We start from the raw sequence: 19363 nt of genomic DNA, 5'->3' as shown, positions 1-19363 counted from the left end.
AGAATGTTAGGTATTATTAGGAAAGGAATGGAAAACAAAAATGAGGATGTTATAATGCCTTTGTATCGCTCCATGGTGCGACCGCACCTCGAATATTGTGTTCAATTCTGGTCGCCGCATCTCAAAAAAGATATAGTGGAATTTGAAAAGATGCAGAGAAGCAGGGGCGTAGCCAGACTTGCGTGGGAGGGGGGTCCACAGCTCATGGGGAGGGGGCACATTTTACCTCCCCCACCGCCGCCCCCTCCCGCCGCCATTGTCGCCCCCCCGTCTCTGCCGACCCCCTCCCCCGTCGTGAGCCCTCCCCCGCCGCCGCCTACCTTCCGTTTTGCTGGTGGGGACGCCACTCCCTCGCCAGCCGACGTCCTCTCCCGTAGAACGCAGCAGCACTGGCAGAGAAAAGTCTTCTTCCTTGCATGCTGACGTCCTGCACAGTTCTGTTCTCTGAGTCTGACGTCCTGTATGTACAATGTGCAGGACATCAGCATGCAAGGAAGAAGACTTTTCTCTGCCAGTGCCGCTGCATTCTACGGGAGAGGACGTCGGCTGGCGGGGAGTGGAGACCCCCGCCAGCAAAACGGAAGGTAGGTGGTGGCGGGGGCGGGTTCACCAGGAGGGGGTCCCTACTGAAATCTACGGGGGCCCAAGCCCCCTCAGGCCCCACGTAGCTACGCCACTGCAGAGAAGGCGACGAAAATGGTAAAGGGGATGGGACGACTTCCCTATGAGGAAAAGCTAAAGGGCTTGGGCTCTTCAGCTTGGAGAAGAGACTGCTGAGGGGAGATATGATAGAGGTCTATAAAATAATGAGGAGTTGAGTGGGTAGATGTGAAGCGTCTGTTCACGCTTTCTAAAAAATCTAGGACTAGGGGGCATGTGATGAAGCTACAATGTAGTAACTTTAAAATGAATTGGAGAAAATGTTTCTTCACTCAATATGTAAGTAAACTCTGGAATTCGTTGCCAGAGAATGTGGTAAAGGTGGTTAGCTTAGCGGAGTTTAAAAAAGTTTGGATGGCTTCCTAAAGGAAAAGTCCATAGACCGTTTTTAAATGGACTTAGGGAAAATCCACTATTTCTGGGGTAAGCAGTATAAAATGTTTTGTACATTTTTGGGATCTTGCCAGGTTTGGATTGGCCTGGATTGGCCACTATTGGAAACAAGATGCTGGGCTCGATGGACCTTTGGTCTTTCCTAGTATGGCAATACTTATGTATGTACTTATGGTACCTTAATTTGCCTTTCTGTATTCAGGCTTTCACACATCAACAGATTGCAACTAATTATGATATACAATTGTTTGCAGTTGTGTGCTTCAGAATCTGCATGTTAGTTTTACCATATTTTTCAATGCTGACTATGAACCAGCTTGTCCTTAGACCACTAACCCACGCTGCAATTATCAGTCTTTCTTCATTAGATTTATGTTCTCCTCTTCTTAACCATTCATATGTCAGATTTTGATCTATTTATGGCTTCTGAATATACTCACTACATTCTCCATAACATCGGCACTTGAACTTTTCCAACCTTTCACAGCAATTATTCTCCCATCAGTAAAAAATCATCTCACAGGCAATTCATTGGCCACAGTATTATGAAAGAAAACACCCAAAGAACTCAAGTAACATACAATTAACATATCTGCCTAAGCATGTAACAAAAGATAAAATGCCTAGAGCAGTCTATTACACCCTCCCCCTCCCCTCGATGGCTAGTTGGAAATGAACTAGCCCCCAACTTAATGACAACAAGTAAGTAATGATATCAGTCATAACATGAACCACAGTGTCAATGAGTCACGCCAAATAATAGCATGACCAGAGGTGCTGCTGAATCATACCAACCCTCACGGTGGTGTCACCCATGAGAGTTTGAACCCCAATTACAATATGTATTTTTTACATTTGTTTTACTTTCATGACCACTTCTACTGATTCCACCTACTGCTCCACACCAAAGCCCAACCTTCCCTTTGCTGCAGTGTCCTGCCCCCTTTCACAGTGCCCCATAAGTGCAAAGGTCCCCTTCAGAAACTATCCCCCAATCATTGCACCACATCACCCCCTACCAAAATTTCTCCCCCAACAAGTACATGGAGGAGGGTGAGAGGGATTAAAATGGGTAGCCGACACTCCTTACCATACCCCACTCAATTCCTTTCACACAACCCTAAATGTCCTCATTGTCCACCAAATTGCCTTCCCTTGTGCCTGCATCTTAGATAACTGGTAACTGCCCGTTCTCTGTTCCTGTTTCTACCCTCTATGCCTACTCGTAAATCTCCTATCTCGCCTTCCCACTCTGTACATTGTCAATACTCCTCCCCTTCCCCCCCCCATCTTTTTTACCCTCCTCAGAAGGTGTCTAGGCCTTAGACAATGTTATCAGCCCTTCAGCTTTAATTCTGAGGGCTCTCTTGTCTTTTGCATTTAGACAATTGTTTCTATTTTTTTGCTAGCCTTTTTCTGTGAAGGTTCTTTATTGTTGGTGCTATAATAAAGTGGTATTATCTGCAACTCCCAGCCTGAGAGTTGTTTGTCATCCTCTACTTCTTTGGTGTCTCCCTGCTTCTATACCTCTATACGTTTTGAGCATTTAAGTCAATTGTAGCATTCAGTCTGCCTGTATGTCTACAATAGCATACCTATACATGATGTTGATGGATGGTTTACTACCTGGATGTATCTCTGTGACATCATTTCAGTTAATAAGGTTTTAAGCTATGGTACATGACCCTGTCAAGAGCCCATCATGATATGGCATTGATATTTTTCTTTAGGGAATAATTGATATCTTTCTTTGTCATAATGATTTATGCTCATTTGTAATTTTCCCTAGGACACAGGACGTCAGAAAGGATGTTTTACAAATATATCCCAGAGCTTTAGCTATGAGAACAACCTTTCAAAAATATATTTCGTAGGAAATGTTCTGTTCAGTTTAGTGGAGGAGATTATAGGGGCTCTTTTTCAAAAGAGATAATCATCTAAAAAGTGTCATAAAGTATCATTTGGATGAATTTCTTCTCAAAACATCTAATTTGGTATATTTGAAACCTGTTTTGCAGCCGTTTATCTATGCAATTCTTATGTAGTGCATCCAAAGCATAAGGGGGTGTGTTGAGGGCTTTCAAAGGTGGGATTAGGGTGTGCCATAATGGAACAAAGCCAAAACATGTAGGGCAAAAACTTCAACATTTTGGTCTAGTCCTGTTTTTCTAACGAATAAGACACAAAAAGGTTCCCTAAATGACCAGGAATGACTTCCCTTACTCCCCCAGTGGTCACTGACCCCCCCCCCCCCTACATCCAAACAATGAGAATAAAAATATTACTCACCAGCCTATATGACAGCCTCAGATGTTATAGCCAGATCCATTGGAGCAGCATACAGGTCCCTGAAGTAGTCTAGTAGTCAGTGCAGTGTAGTGTAGACAGGTGGGCCCAGACCTATACCTCCCCTTATCTGTTACACTTGTAGTGGAAACTGTGAGCCCTCCAAAACTCACTAAAAACCCATTGTACCCACATATAGGTGTCCCCTTACATAGTAACATAGTAGATGATGGCAGAAAAAGACCTGCATGGTCCACCCAGTCTGCCCAACAAGATAAACTCACGTGTCATTTTTTGTGTATACCTTACCTTGATTTGTACCTGTCTTTTTCAGGGCACAGACCGTATAAGTCTGCCCAGCACTATCCCCACCTCCCACCACCAGCTAAGCTTCTGGGGATCCCCTTCACCCATAAGGGCTATTATAGTGTTGTACAGTTGGGGGGTAGAGGGTTTTGGGGGGATTTTAAAGGACTCAGCAGACAAGGGAGCAGCAGTGAGTTGTGTACCTGGGACCATTTATATGAATTCCACAGCAGTGCCCCTAAAGTGCCCCATTGCTCTCCTGAGATGTCTTAGGAACCAATCTGCTAAACCTGCTGGCCCCTCCTATATCCTAATGGCTTGATTTTTTATGTTTTTAACTTGTATGGTTTTTGTTCAAAAATGGCCTAAAGATCTAAATGCACAAAGCACAAAACCTTGTTCAAAATAGTATAAAAAAAAAAAAAAGACTATTCTAGGGGGCGTTTCCAAGATGGCGACTCGATGTTGAATGTGAGTGATCAAGCTACTCTGCATTAAGAATTGTTACCTCGTTTATTTCCTAAAATGCCTCATACCAAGAGGAAAGGAGTGGTAAAGACCCTCCCGCCATCGGTTTGCACCTCTTCGCCCATCCAGACAACGCTTGACTGCTTTACAACAAATTTCACACAAGATACCAGTGTTCAGCAGGCCGCTGTGAGTGCTGACGAAGGAGCATCGGCCCACTAGGCAATAGAAACAACTCTTTCGCCACCGGAGGTTAATCCCCCACCTTGTCCAGCTCACAAACGGGAGAGGGGGTCAGATCCGATTGCTTTGGAAGACGAGGGCGATGGATCTGCGAATGGCGGCTCCCCCCCAACGAGAGCAGAGGAATCATTCTTGGAGCTACAAGCTCCCCAGGTGGTGACGCTGGAATTGATCTGGAAAGCCATACAAGACCTCACAAAAACGGTAGCGAATTCGGAAGACCACATCACTTGTGAGTAAAGTTAATGCTTTAACTGAAACTGTGGAAAATGTAAAAACAGATACAACAACTAGAATTGATTCGATTGAATCGGAAGTAGCGACACTGAAAACGATTAACACGGCTTTGATTAAAGATATGCTGGCAATAGTGAGGAAGATTGAACAAATGGAAATTTTTAATAAACGTCTGAATTTAAGGATATTGAACTTTCCTGTAATAAACGGCCTGAGCCCGATGGAATTATTTCGAAAGTATTTGACTGAAAATTTACAATACTCCCTATCTCATATTCCTCCAGTAAATAAAATTTACTATATTTCTATGTCTAAAAAAAAAAGATGGGGTAGCGAAAGAAACCAGAGACCAGGCCGCTTGAGGAGGGAGTGAACATGAAATACAAGATCTCTCAATGTTTCTGGAACAATCTTTTTCAATGGTTACTTAGCATCAAACTTTGATTATATCGTTAGTTTTCGAACAAGATCTCAGTGCTATATTAAAATTATACTTTAAAAACTCCAAGAAAATCTTTTGTGGATCCCGGGTTTGGATATACCCGGATGTGACTAAAAATACTCAAGACAGGAGGAAATTATTCCTTGCACTTAGAGAGGAAACTAGGGCAATGGGAGTGTCATTTCTCTTGTCCTATCCATGTAAATGTATTGTAAAATATCTAAATGTTAAATATGTTTTCTTTGAGCCTGAACAACTTAAAGGTTTCTTGGATCAAAAAAGGCTCTCTAGTGGATCCCAGTGAATAGTTTAACAGCTGATTAATATATTAAGAAAGTGAATTTGAGTTAAGCTGATTCCTTTATGATTTTGCATGTGATCCCCTTATCTACATGAAACGACCCCCATTTTTGAGGTCTAAGAAAGAGATTAATAATATTGATGTTTGTATTGTGGAAAACTATTTGTTTAAAACAAATTTCTAACTCTGTGTTACTTTTTCAAGATGTAAGGCTTGTTAAAATAAATAAATAAATTAATAAATAAATAAAGATAATCTTTTTTCTTTTTAAAAAAATGGTTACATTTGCTATTCGGATTTGGGACAGCGCACAACAAACAAAAACAAACCGTAGAATTTTAGGAGAAAGCAGAAAGCAGATCACCAATTAGGCCAGTGTTTAACCTAGAAGGAACTCAACACCTGTGACATAAAATGAACCAAAAATGACCAACATAAGGGAATGGGTCATCTTCTACCTGATACTACTATGGATAATTGAACTGCAAGGTACAGCGCTTAACAAATGGAACAAAATAGCGGTACTTATATCAGAAAGACAGTACCCCTACAATCTACTAGAAGTGCAGTACCACAAAAAACAAACAAACCCCAAAACCCAGGAAATTACATACCAACATATGATTAAAAGATTAGTCTGAACAAAAACCAAAATGAACATAAAACCTACTAGATGATATTAACCTGCACCTAGAAAACCAGCAAGACCATAATACTAGAAACGTATGAACCTTCCTGACACAATGGGACTTCAAAACACTACAAGGCACATCATCCAACACAAAAGGTCATCTACTGGACTTACTTGCCTACAGATTCTCAACGGAAAACAACCACAAACTAGATAATCACAAATGGGAAGAAGTGATATGGTCAGATCACAACAAATTCACATTCACATTTCAATGAAAAGAAAACAGCAAGAAAACAGAAGCAAACAAATCACACAAGTATCTAGTCAGAGGAAAGTTGGACAACCATACCTTCTGGCAAACAATGCTACATGAACAAATAAACATATCACCCAACAACATCCACTTCATGAGTAAAAGGGACAAACTAAGCACAAACACACTGAACAAAATAGCACCAATTAAAACAAAAAACAACATGTAAGAAACAATCACGCACATGGGTCAATGATGAGGTATGAGAGGTGAAAAAACTGTGCAAGAAACTAAAATGATACTGGGCCAAAACCAAATCTGACTTAAACAAAACCGAATGGAGGAAAGCAATACGAAAATATAAACACAAGTTAAAAAGAGAAAAAGCTGGATACTACAGCACATACATGAGCCAAAATCAGATTAATATGAAAAAAGTGTATAAACTCATGATTAACTTACTAAACACCAAAAATCTACTAGCATGAAATGAAACACCATCAACTGCGAACGAGCTTGCAAAATGATTTGAAGAAAAAATAACTAACCTACGATTGCGAGTACAAAACAAAAAACCAACTTATCGAGGCAGACAAAACGTGGACATCATTCACGATACCTACCACCAAATCAGTTAAAACAATGCTAACAAAATACACACTAGCTAACTGCCTACTGGACAAGTGTCCCAACTACCTGATGAAGAATCCACCAGACTGGTTCATCAATTGCCTCATCAAACACATAAAATACATGTTTTTAAAAGGTCAATTCCCCCGAACAAAGGCTACATCATACTGACCACAATCCCCCAAATGCAACGAATAAGATCAATGAACTCACAAATTATAGACCAGTGGCATGAATACCACTATTGACCAAAATGATGGAGGGCTTAGTAGATCAACAACTAATGGAATACCTAATAAAAACTTCTCAATCCTCCACAAATCACAATCAGGCCACTACAAAGCACTGAAATAGTCTTAACTACCCTCAGTGCTAAATAGAAAATATTTTTGACATGTGGGAAAAGTCCACAGATGCCAACACTACCGTGGAACACCCGAATGTGCCCAGCGGTAGTGCATTTCCCCGCCTGCTAATGCTTACTGCACCTTAGTACAAGGACCCTTCAATGTTTTCAAAGACATAAAAGTGACAAAGTGCATATGATATCTAAGGAAGAGGAAGGAATATTAGATGGTATGAATGGGCAGACTGGATAAGTCATATGGTATTTATCTATCATTATTTTCTAAGTTTCAATGCATGTCTTAAAGATGTCAGTAAATCAAATTAAATCATCAAAACAAGAAGATTACACTGAGAAATATGCACCTTACCTTTGGGCCAAAAATTAAGAGAAATGTCATAATTAAATGAGTGATTCTGAATTCCTATTTGCTCATCGAGAACTCCACCAAAGCATTCCTGAAAATGATGTGGCACAGGGAGGAGCATTACTTGTGTATATAAATGGCACAATCACACAGACAAGACCAAAGACTCATAGATCCACTCTCCTTATTCTTCATTACTGTAGAGAGATAGAGAGAATCATGTCTGCCAAGGGTGGTAGTGGTGCAGGACAGTGCAATCAGCAGACAACATGCCAACAGAATCAAGGCAACAACTCATGCCAAAATAAAGGACAAAGCTATGATCGTAAGTTGCATTTTATTTTAAGATAATGATTCTTGCTTCTACTCTTGATATAATTTGCAATTATCTTCCTAAGATAAAGGGGTAATATTTCATTTTTAAGCATATCCTTAATGACATGGTCCTGAATCAATGGCCCTATAACAGGATGACACACTGCTAGGTAGGAAACATGGATTCAGTTTGTAAGCTTGGATTCAGCTCCTCAGGGTAGCTTTTATAGTCTCTGAGAGGAAGGATGATATAGCTGTCTCTGAAAGAGCAACACATGTTATCAGGATGTAAGGTGAATAAATGACACTAGGTTTCAGAATTAGTTATTGTCTGCATTTTCTGTCCAAAGATAGTAGCTAGGCTAGCTTGTCTAAATAGAGAAGGTGAAGTAAGGGAGAAGAGAGGGGAAGCTGGATAGTGGTAACAGTGAAGGGGGAGGAGGACAGAGAGAGGGAAGGGGACTACAGGTAATTGTGAAAGAAAGAACATTGTATGATTTTGCATCTCCATTCTGCCCTTTCATTCATACACAGTACAAGATAGATTACTATAAAACAAGCAGAAAACAAAAAATTATAGGTAGACAATCCTAAAGATTCACAGACTCACAGTTTTTCTTCTGTTCTATTCTATGTTATCAGAAACCTCTACAACTGGTCAGGGCAGTGCCTGTGGAGGACAGAGTCAGAGCTCACAGAACACTCAGATTGGAGTTAATTCCTGCCAACAGAAAGGTCAAGTCTCTGGACGTAAGTTTTAATTCATTGCAATACGTTTTCCTTAGCAATTATTTAAGCATTATTGTGCGATTCTTAGAAATGTTTGCATTCATAGAATTATAGTTCTTTTTTTGATCTTTATCTTCAGAAACATCTATATCTAGCCAGGGTAGTGGCTGTGGAGGACAGAGTCAGAGCTCACAGAGCTCTCAGGTTGGAGTTAATTCCTGCCAACAGAAAGGTCAAGTCTCTGGACGTAAGTTTTAAATCATTGCAATCCTTAGAAATTATTTAAGCATCAAACATATAAATGGCAAGTGACCATACTCACTTGCAAATGCGCAGTACAGATTTCCCTCTCTGTCCCACCCTCGCATCAAGATGTCATGACATCAGAGGGCGGAACAGAGAGGGAAACGGAGTCGAATTGTCAGACAACGACGCTGCCGCCTGGAAAGGAACATCACACGAAACAACCTCCACCCTCCCCCCATCCCCGCCGCCGCTCCCCTCCGTATTGGGCCCCCTGCACTGACCTGATAGCGCCTCTCACCTCCGTGTGGAAGCACTGCAGGCAGCTGCTGCCTGTAGCGCTTTCACACGGAGGTGAGAGGCGCTGTCAGGTCAGTGCAGGGGGCCCGGCACGGAGGGGGGAGGGAGCAGCGGCGGCGATGAGGGTAGCTGGACATGGGGGGAGGGCAGGGGGGAGAGGCCATGGTTGCTCGACTTGGGGTGAGAGCAGGGCACAGAGGAGGGTGCTGGACATGGGGGGAGGGGGAGGCCATGGGAAAGAGGAGGGTCGCTGAATATGGGGGGGAGGATCAGTGGACGGGGTGAGGCCAGGAGAGAGAGGAGGGCTGCATTACTCGCCTGTTTTTACGGGCTTAATGGCTAGTAAGTACATAAGCACTGCCACGCTGGGAAAAGACCAAAGGTCCATCAAGCCCAGCACTCTGTCTCCGACAGCAGCCAATCCAGACCCCAAGAACCTGGCAAAAACCCAGAATTTAATAACGATCAATGGACTTTTCCTACAGGAATCTGTCCAGACCCCCTTTAAACTCAGCAAGGCCAGCTGCCGTCACTACCTTCTCCGGCAATGAGTTCCAGAGTCTAACCACACGCTGAGTAAAGAAAAACTTTCTCCAATTTGTTTTAAACCTACCACATTCTAATTTCATCTTGTGTCCCCTAGTTCTATTATTGTTAGAATTATTGTGCGATTCTTAGAAATGTTTGCATTCATAGAATTATAGTTCTTTTTCTGATCTCTATCTTCAGAAACATCTATTTCTTGCCAGGGCAGTGGCTGTGGAGGACAGAGTCAGAGCTCACAGAGCTCTCAGGTTGGAGTTAATTCCTGCCAACAGAAAGGTCAAGTCTCTGGACGTAAGTTTTAAATCATTGCAATACTTTTTCCTTAGAAATTATTTAAGCATTATTGTGCAATTCTTAGAAATGTTTGCATTCATAGAATTATAGTTCTTTTTCTGATCTCTATCTTCAGAAACATCTATATCTAGCCAGGGCAGTGGCTGTGGAGGACAGAGTCAGAGCTCACAGAGGTCTCAGGTTGGAGTTAATTCCTGCCAACAGAAAGGTCAAGTTTCTGGACGTAAGTTTTTATTCATTGTAATAATATTTCCTTAGAAAGTATTTTAAAATTAATGGTTGAACTTTAGAGATGTTTGCATTCATAGAATCATACTTCTTTTTCTATTCTATATCTTCAGAAACATCTACATCTGGTCAGGGAAGTACCTGTGGAGGACAGTGGAGCCAGAGCTCACAGAATTCTCAAGTTAAAGTAAATGACTCCTGCCAACAGAAAAGTCAAGTCTCTGGACGTAAGTTTTAATTTATTAGAATCATTTTTCCCATACAAGCTGTTTGTAAACTATTATATCTTTGAGGATGTCTGCATTCTTAGACATTAAAAATATTTTAATACATGGATAGATGGTTTTATTACTGACAAAGTAATTTTATTTAATTTTATTCAAGGTTAAAAGTTCATATTTTAAAATGTAAAATAACCTCAATAGGCCGTACCTATGAACATCGAGGAGCTGCTCTCTTAGTTAAGAAAATAATGCCGAAAAGATGGGGGAAAACAGCAGCTCGAGCTTCGCTTCCGCTTCCCCCCTTACCTCTTGGCCCGATGGACCAATATGTCAGACCCTCGGGACAGAATATCCGGATCGGGAGCGGTCCCGAGAGTAGCGCCGGCGTCTTGGAGGAATCGGTGAACTCCGGGCCAAATGTTTCGCTGAGCCCCGATCAGAGGACTCCGCCCCCACAACCGCGGTTTACCAGCTCTCCCACAGGAGGTTCAACGGGGCCTCCGCTTTTGAGCGGAAGGGTAACTCCAGTGAAGGGAGCTCTTGAACAGCGCGAGGAAGAGCCAGAGGGTCAGTTTACAACTTCCGAGATGACCATTGCAGGGACCCAGGCTGTGGGACGAAGAGGAGAAGAATTAATGGGTTCTTAGGATCTACTCTTGCCACTTTCCCTTAAAATTCCGGAGAAACCTTCTGAGGTAACGTTGGATGCCTTATGGGACTTAATGGCACAGGCCGTTAAGACCTTTGCTGGTCAATCTAAAGTTTTATCTGAGAAATTGGTTTCTATAGAACAGAAGATAGTTAAAAATGAATCTGATATTAAAGGTTTAAAAGACAATGAAGAAAAGATGGATAAAAAGTTTCTAGAGGCTGAGAAAGTACAACAAACTATGGTGAAAGATGTGGTAAATCTGAGAAGGAAGATGGAACTTTATGACAATTTTATGAGGTATAATAATATCAGATTTATAAATTTCCCCATGGTCAAAATGGTAAAACCTGTAGATATGCTTAAAAGATACCTATTGGAAGTGTTACAAATTCCTCAAGAAACTTTACCACCTTTCAATCAAGCATATTATGTGCCACAAAAAGATCTTCAGCAAGAACAAAATGTCCCATTAGATGTTTCTACACTATTAGAGACTTCTGAAACTGAACAAGCCAGGCCAGCGACCTTGATTGCTACCTTAGCACTATCATCAGATAAAGCTTGGCTATTTAGAATGTTCTTTAGAAATAAAGACAAATTATTTCTTGGACTTAAAGTAAATTTGTTCCCAGATGTTTCAAAGGAAACTCAAAAGAGAAGAAAACAATTTCTTTTGTTAAAATCAGCAGTTCTTCAATTGGGAGCCGTATTTTATTTGCGGTTCCCATGTAAATGTGTGATTCGATATAATTTGATGAAGTATGTATTCACAGAACCCTCACAATTAACATCCTTCTTAGCCTCTAAGAATACAATAGGAGTGAAATAAGAAGTTTTTTCTGTTAGTTCTAGGTATTATTTGATGTTGTTAAACAATTTTCTTCTAGTTACCTCCATGTATTGTATCTTGGATTCTCTCTTTGGTGGACTTGAGTAATATATTTCATATTATTTTTTTCTTTTATATTCTTGTATGTATAGATAACCTGAAATATTTACTTTCCTGCTCAAGGTTATATATCTTGATATATATTGTAAAATGAATAAATAAATAATAATAAAAAAATAACCTCAATATTTTTAATGTGATGATATCATTTTTCATGATTTGCACTGGTGTACTCCACCTGTTATATACACTTTGTATAAGATATATTATTTAAATAAATTTCATTCAGGATTAAAGGTTCATAGTTTAAATGCATCCTTTATAATTCATTATTGACCCAAAGCTTGTTTCAGCTCCTCTATATTGCATTAGTAGTTTTTATAATTCCTGGAAGAAAGGGAAACCTAACTTTCACTAAATGATGAAATTCTACTACTCAGATTCAGGAGAGAAAAAATTAGATTTGTGCTTTTGACCATTGATTATAGTTATGAATGTTTGGCTATCCTCTAAAAATGTACACATAAGGAGTGAACTTCAGGAATTTGTGAAAATAAGGTTCTTGCATAGCAGGACTGTACAGAATTACACTTTTTATTCTGTTCCACCTTATTTTACAGAAACATCTACATCTGGCCAGGACAGTAGCTGTGGAGGTCAATGGAGTCAGAGCTCACAGAGCTCTCAGGTTGGAGGTGGCTCCTGCCAACAGAGTAGTCAAGTGACTGGACGTAAGTGTTAATGCATTACAAAAACTGTTCCATAGAAAATGTTTGGTCCACAGCACTGTTTGAGTAGTGAAGGGGCAGTTTAGAGCAGAAGCGAGGAATAGCTTGGATTTACTTTGTTAGTGGCAATATTTATTTATATACTTATTATGACATTTTTACCCTGCATTTTCCTAGGAAAGCTAAGGTTCAATGCAGCTTACATAAGAAATTAAGAAGTTTAATTTCATCTATATTAATGACTTATTTGTTATATGGAAACATGACCTCTAGTGGCCCTTTTGAACAAGATGCCCAGAAGACAAAGGAAGGTAGGCCTGGGGGCCTTTGGGAGCATGAGATAACTTCTGAGGCCATTTAGTTTGGGGGGAGTCCCAAGATAATTGTGTATCACCCCTTTTATGAAGTAGTGCATGAGTAGTAGGCTGCAATTTTGAAGCTTGATGCTTCCGGGATGGTAAAATAACACTGTCCTTTACCAGCTAGAATGTAGTTTAAGGCATTCAGTGCAAGCCACATTATGGAATTTCCATAGTAATGAGGTGTTTTGCATATTTTTGAATGCCCTGCCTCTTGTTACTATTTACTCTGCAGAGACTTCACTAACCCTGTGTTATATTAATCTAAACTGTGTTAGGACAAATCATGCTCATTATAGTTTTAACACAGCCTGATAACTTAAGGGTTGAAGTTACAAGTTTACGTTGATTTTCCAGTACATTACAATTTCAAACAATTCTACTCTGAGCACATAAATAATGTAACAAACAGAAAGAGCTAAAAAAAAATATGTGTAGAGAGTAGAAAGTACTAAGGTGGTGTTAATCACACTTGTCAGATGAGAACTTTTCTGTTTTTCAGTGTCAGCTAACATTCAGAGATACTTGCCTTCTGTGATCTCAGAAATTGCTTCTTGAAATACAGTTAAAAATAAGTTATAAACTATTGAACATGACAGAACATAACAGAGCTAAAATAAAAGTTGGCTTTTGCATTCATAACTGTTTTTAATTTCTTAATTTTGAGCTGTTTATTCTGAGGTCATCTCTCAGATCAAGGGCTCTTCCTATGTTTATGGTTGATGAAATAAGTGGATTCCTTTAGATGTTATCATCTAAAAAGCAACTAGGGGCCCTTTTACTAAGCGGCACTACTATCATGGGATGCACTCAGGTGTCCCATGGTGGTTCTGGGATTGGCGCATGCCAATTCTGCTCTAGAAAATGTAGTGGGGGGGGGGGGCTATCTGAGGCAGAGATTAGGCATGTCCCACGCTAATCAGCAAATCTTCGCAAGCTGCTGATTTTCAAGGGTTCAGCTTGGGAACCCTAATCAACTAGTAAATAGGTTGTGGTTAGGCTCTCACTCCACCATCTGTTATGATTCTGCTAAGACAGGCAGGGGAATGACTGAGACTCGCTTCTGATTGGCCTGTTAGGGATTGAGCTGACGTCTGAGGCAGCAGACGTCAGAAGTCGGATCTATTTAAACCTACCTCTCCCTACAGCCTGTGCTTTAGCATTGACTCCTGTCAGCTGAGCCTCTTGCCCTCTCTCTGTCTATGCTAGTAGCACACTGTGCATCCATTGGAGTTTGCTTACCCTTCTCGTTGCTTGTAGCTTCTCTGTGTGCTGGTTGTTCCCAGCATGTGCTTGATTGTTTCCCTAGTCTAGCTGCGCTCCTTGATTACCTTCCTTCAGTGCAGCTGTGGGTGCTCTGTTTGCTCTGTCTCTGTGTGCAGATGAGTTCTGGTAAGAACATGGTTTGTATTTCCCCTTTGTTATCTTTAAACATTTGACTGCAGTGTAAGCCTTGCTTCTTCCTGACTTGAATGTTTAAAGCAGCCCTTCCCTTTATCCTGATTTAACTCGTTGTCTGCTGTGTTTGTTTCCTGATTCTTGTGTGCATTGCTCCTTATCTGATTGGTGTATGTAAAGGCAGCTTTCCCTGTTTGCTTGATTTTCCCTTTGTCTCTACTGTCTGTTATTTGACTCTGTGGCACAGCCTTGTTATTATTATGAGTGGTTTTCCTTTACTTTGAGTCCTGTATGGCCAGCCTTGGGTATTCTTGTGAGTGAATTCCCTTGACCCTTGACTGTGGAGTGGCACAGTCTTGTGTATTCCTATAAGCGTTTTCCCTTTATCCTTGAGTGCTGTGTGGCACAGCCTAGTGTATTTGAGTGCTGTATGGTACAGTCTAGAGTGTTCCTGTGGAGCTTCGCTCTTGTAGAGTCTTGTCCCGTTCTGTCCTCGGATTTCCCCTTTTCCCTGTGGGCTTTGCTTCTGCTACCTGTGTGTTAGGATTCTGCTGGTTTGGCAGGGGAAGGGGGTGGACTTCATTCCTGATTGGCTAGCAGGGTCTGACTGACGTCAGGGGGTGTACTTTAGCCTGCTTCCTTCTGCCTTCCCTGCTTTGGCGTTACATTTCTTTGTGACTAGAAAGCCGGACAGTTCTTAGTCAGAACGTGCTCTGGCTTTGATCTGTGTTTCTGTTCAGGGATTCCTATTCCCTGCCCTCTGTTTGTGTTAGCTGGTTTCAGCGTGTGTGTGTGTGTGGAGCTGTAATCAGCTCACTGCCTAGAGCTGGGCTCTCCCTCACTGTTTGCAGGTCTCAGTGGGAAGCCAGATGTGTGTTTGTTCAGCGGGGCTGTGCTCCTGGTCAGGAGCTTTCTCTCTGTTTGTTTGTTTAGTTAAGGATCTCCTTCCCTCGTTTGCCTGCCTGCTGGCTCAGTAAGTTTAACCCCTTATGTGCTGTGGCTCTGCCTCTGTCTTTTGGGTGTTCTGTCAGAGATTTCCTTTCTCTTCTATTGTGTCTTTTCCCTGGCATTTGGCTGGGGCCTAGGTTTTCTTTTTGTTTGCTGCTCCTGTCTCTGGCTTGTGGGAGTGGGGGTGTTCCTTCTCCCCTTGGACCCAGGGGAGGGAGGTCCTTTGGGGTGTTGTCTTTTCATCCACCCGCAGGGGGCAGGGGGCTTCCTCTATTAGTTCCCCTGTCCTGCGCTGGTCCCCTGGGGGGTGTGGCCCGCTCTGGTTCTTTTGTTACTCCCTTTGCCCTGTGGCTGGTGTTCAGCGCATGGCTGGCACCTTGGGGTCCCGGGGGGGGGGGGGGGCTCCTGGGTTCTTTCACCCCATCCTATGTGCATCTGGATTCCAGTTCGGCCGTGAGGCCCGCACGAGTGGCTCTGAGCGCCTGGGTTCCTGTTTGGCCACAAGGCCCGCCTGTATGCCTATTTCCCTTTCTTCCTGAGGTGCTACAGGGGAAGGTAGGTTAGGGGTTTGAGTAGCTGGGGTGTGCAGTGGTGGGTCGGTCTCCCCTTGGCCTGGGTCGGCGCTCTGCTGGCCTCGGCCAGGGCTCAAGGGCTCACGACCAACCTAACGGATTACACTGTGTTTTTGTGTAGCCTTTGTGTGCATTCTTTTCCCCTGGTCTTAGTCTGTACCTGCCAGCTTTTTGTCTGTTGCCCTTCCCTTGTGTCACTATCTAGCACTGTGTGCGTTGCATGAGTTCCAGTCTCTTTTGGGACCCCTCATTGTTTTTTTTCCCTTCCCTAGTGTATGACTCGGTTCCAGTTTGGCCGTGAGGCCCGTATGCTTGGGCTCTGTACAAGTTGGTTCCTGTTCAGCCGTTCGGCCTGCCTGAGTGGTCTGTCTTCCTTTTCTGGTGGTGCTAGTTGATTGTTCTGAGTGTTCGGGGCTTTGTGGTCATGGTATTGCTTAGCACCTGTTTGGTCTACCCTAGGCCTTGGCCAAGGTCCTTCCTAAGCCTTGGCCTAGGCAGAAGGGCTCACAAACAGTTTAACACTATCCACATGCTAATTTGGAAATTAGCATGTGGCCATTAATAAAAAAAACAACATTGCGGCCATTTTACCCTCCCAGTAAAAGTGGCCTCAATGTGTGGGAAATCCACACACTAAACATAACACAGGCAACTTCTTAGTGCAGCATAGTAAAAGGGTTCCTCTCTAACTAACTAACCAGAATGTATTTGTAATTATATCTTATATATTGAATGAATGAAAAGTAAGTATGCAGGGAGCCTGAGGAGTTTGATAGAGCATATTTTCACAGATTTTCTGATTCTTGTTCCAGGTGGATGTCAAAACACAGACCAGCAGCAACAATGCACAGGTGGAGCAAAGAAGTGAAAAAGCAACACTGAAACTCCACTTTCCAAAAATCAGCATCAAGCATGTTACCCTCTATTTAATCATTCTGATTTCAAAAGATTGATCTTTAGTGTTGATTCCAAACAGTATCTTGTAATCAGAAACAATCTGTGCACTCCATATGATTTCACTGATATAATAAAACAATCCTAATAACTGAAGCATATCATAATTGTCTGCACATCTCTTTTTACAAACCTATGAATTTTTAAAACCCAAGCCTGGGTTCTGAGGGTTTCTTTCACATCCGTGGTCAAACAGATGTTACAGTAAGCTTTTGGAGGTGAATCACTAACTATGTAAGGCTGACCAGCCCCCTCAATAGAAAAGAGTATTAATGACTAATTTCAAACACATATTTCGCATATACTTAAGGAAACATACAATTTCTTGTTATTGTTTACAATCCATATTCTAAGCATGAAAGAGCAAGATGTAGACCATAATGTTGACTCCAGCAAAAATGGGTTCATTGACAGCAGAAGAATATTTAAAAGCTTTAATCCTTGGAAAGTCTTATAGCCAATGGTTGTTCCTTCAAACATTTAATACAGTAGAAGATGCTGAATTCTCTTACCCTTTTAGCAAGATATAGCTCTGGGTTAAGCATTGCAAATTCAATACTCATTTCAAAGACAGATACTTTTGTAGCTTTTGCAAATGCTAGGAGTCTAAGAATAAGATGAGAGAGTTGGAATATATTGCACTAAATTAAGAATTGGACATAATAGGCATTACTGATACCTGGTGGAAGGAGGATAACCAGTGGGACACTGTCATACCGGGGTACAAAGTATATCGTAGTCATAGGGTGGAACGGACTGGTGCAGGGGTTGCATTGAGGCATATTTTCAAAGCACTTTGGGAGGCTAAGTTCCATAGGTTTCTATGGAACTTTGGGAGGCTAAGTGCTTTGAAAATGAGCCTCTATGATAGTATATTAATGAGAGCCTTGACTCAGATAGATTACAAATTCAGCAGGACACAGATCACACCTTTGAATCATGGTGATAGGAGTGTACTACCGTCCGCCTTGCCATGATGAGCAGGAGGACGCAGAAATGATAAAAGGAATCAGAGACGCAACCAAAATGGGCAATGCGATAATAATGGGTGACTTCAATTACCCAAATATAGACTGGGCAAATGTGACATCGGGGCACGCTAGGGAGGTACAATTCCTTGATGAAATCAAGGACAGCTTTATGGAGCAGCTAGTGCAGGAGCCAACAAGAGAAGAAAAATTCTGGACTTGGTCCTTAGTGGAGTGCATGATCTGGTGGGGAACGTTATGGTACTGGGGCCACTTGATAACAGTGATCATAATATGATCAGTTTTGGTATCAACCTTGAAGTAACTATACATAGGAAGTCAAATATGTTAGAGTTTAACTTTAAAAAAGGAGATTATGATAAAATGAGAAGAACGGTTAAGAAAAAACTTAGAGAGGCAACTGAGAGGGTAAAGACTGTACAACAGGCATGGATGCTATTCAAAAATACCATCCTGGAGGCCCAGGCCAAACATATTCCGCAAATTAGAAAGGAAAAACGGAAGTCCAAAAGACAGCCGGCGTGGTTAAAAAGTGAGGTGAAGGAAGCTATTAGGGCTAAAAGAAACGCCTTCAGAAAATGGAAGAAGGAACTGTCTAAAAATAACAAGAAGCGGCATAGGGAGTGTCAAAGCAAATGCAAGGCACAGATAAAGAAGGCCAAGAGGGATTAAGAAAAAAAGATAGCAGTAGAGGCAAAAAAACATAGCAACATTTTTTTCGGTATATTAAAAGCAGGAAGCCGGCAAAAGAATTGGTTGGGCTGCTGGATGACCGAGGGGTAAAAGGGGCGATCAAGGAAGACAAAGATGTAGCGGAGAGCTTAAATGAATTCTTTGCTTCGGTCTTCATCGAGGAAGATTTGGGTGGGATACCAGTGTCAGAAATGGTATTTCAAACGGATGAGTCAGAGAAACGTACTGAATTCTCTGTAAACCTGGAGGACGTAATGGGGCAGTTCGGTAAACTGAAGAGTAGCAAATCATCTGTACCAGATAGTATTCATCCTAGAGTACTGATAGAACTGAAAAATGAACTTGCGGAGCTACTATTAGTGGTATGCAATTTATCCTTGAAATCGAGCGTGGTACCGGAAGATTGGAGGGTGGCCAATGTAACACCAATTTTTAAAAAAGGTTCCAGGGGAGATCTGGGAAATTATAGACATGAGTCTGATGTCGGTGCCGGGGAAAATGGTAGAGGCTATTATTAAAAACAAAATTACAGAGCACATCCGAGGACATGGATTACTGAGACCAAGTCAGCACAGCTTTAGTGTGGGGAAATCTTGCCTGACCAATTTACTTCAATTTTTTGAAGGAGTAAACAAACATGTGAACAAAGGGGAGCCGGTTGATATTGTGTATCTGGATTTTCAAAAGGCGTTTGACAAGGTGTCTCATGAAAGGCTACAGAGGAAATTGGAGGGTC

General features: G+C 41.7%; 1 protein-coding gene across 1 annotated transcript in view; it reads left to right on the top strand.

Annotated features, from left to right (window-relative positions):
- Window positions 1-19363, top strand: part of LOC115471283 (loricrin-like) — a 72662-nt gene that overhangs the window by 33455 nt on the left and 19844 nt on the right. The window contains exons 7-12 of the mRNA XM_030204985.1: window positions 7814-7891; window positions 8524-8631; window positions 8750-8857; window positions 9883-9990; window positions 10109-10216; window positions 10335-10448. Coding sequence (XP_030060845.1) covers window positions 7814-7891; window positions 8524-8631; window positions 8750-8857; window positions 9883-9990; window positions 10109-10216; window positions 10335-10448 — 624 coding nt within the window. The remainder of the gene's footprint in view (window positions 1-7813; window positions 7892-8523; window positions 8632-8749; window positions 8858-9882; window positions 9991-10108; window positions 10217-10334; window positions 10449-19363) is intronic.

This window comes from Microcaecilia unicolor, chromosome 5, assembly GCF_901765095.1.
Source record: "Microcaecilia unicolor chromosome 5, aMicUni1.1, whole genome shotgun sequence".
Classification (NCBI taxonomy): Eukaryota; Metazoa; Chordata; class Amphibia; order Gymnophiona; family Siphonopidae; genus Microcaecilia; species Microcaecilia unicolor.
Note: the sequence above shows the minus strand (reverse complement) of the source record. Positions and strands in the feature narration are given on the sequence as shown.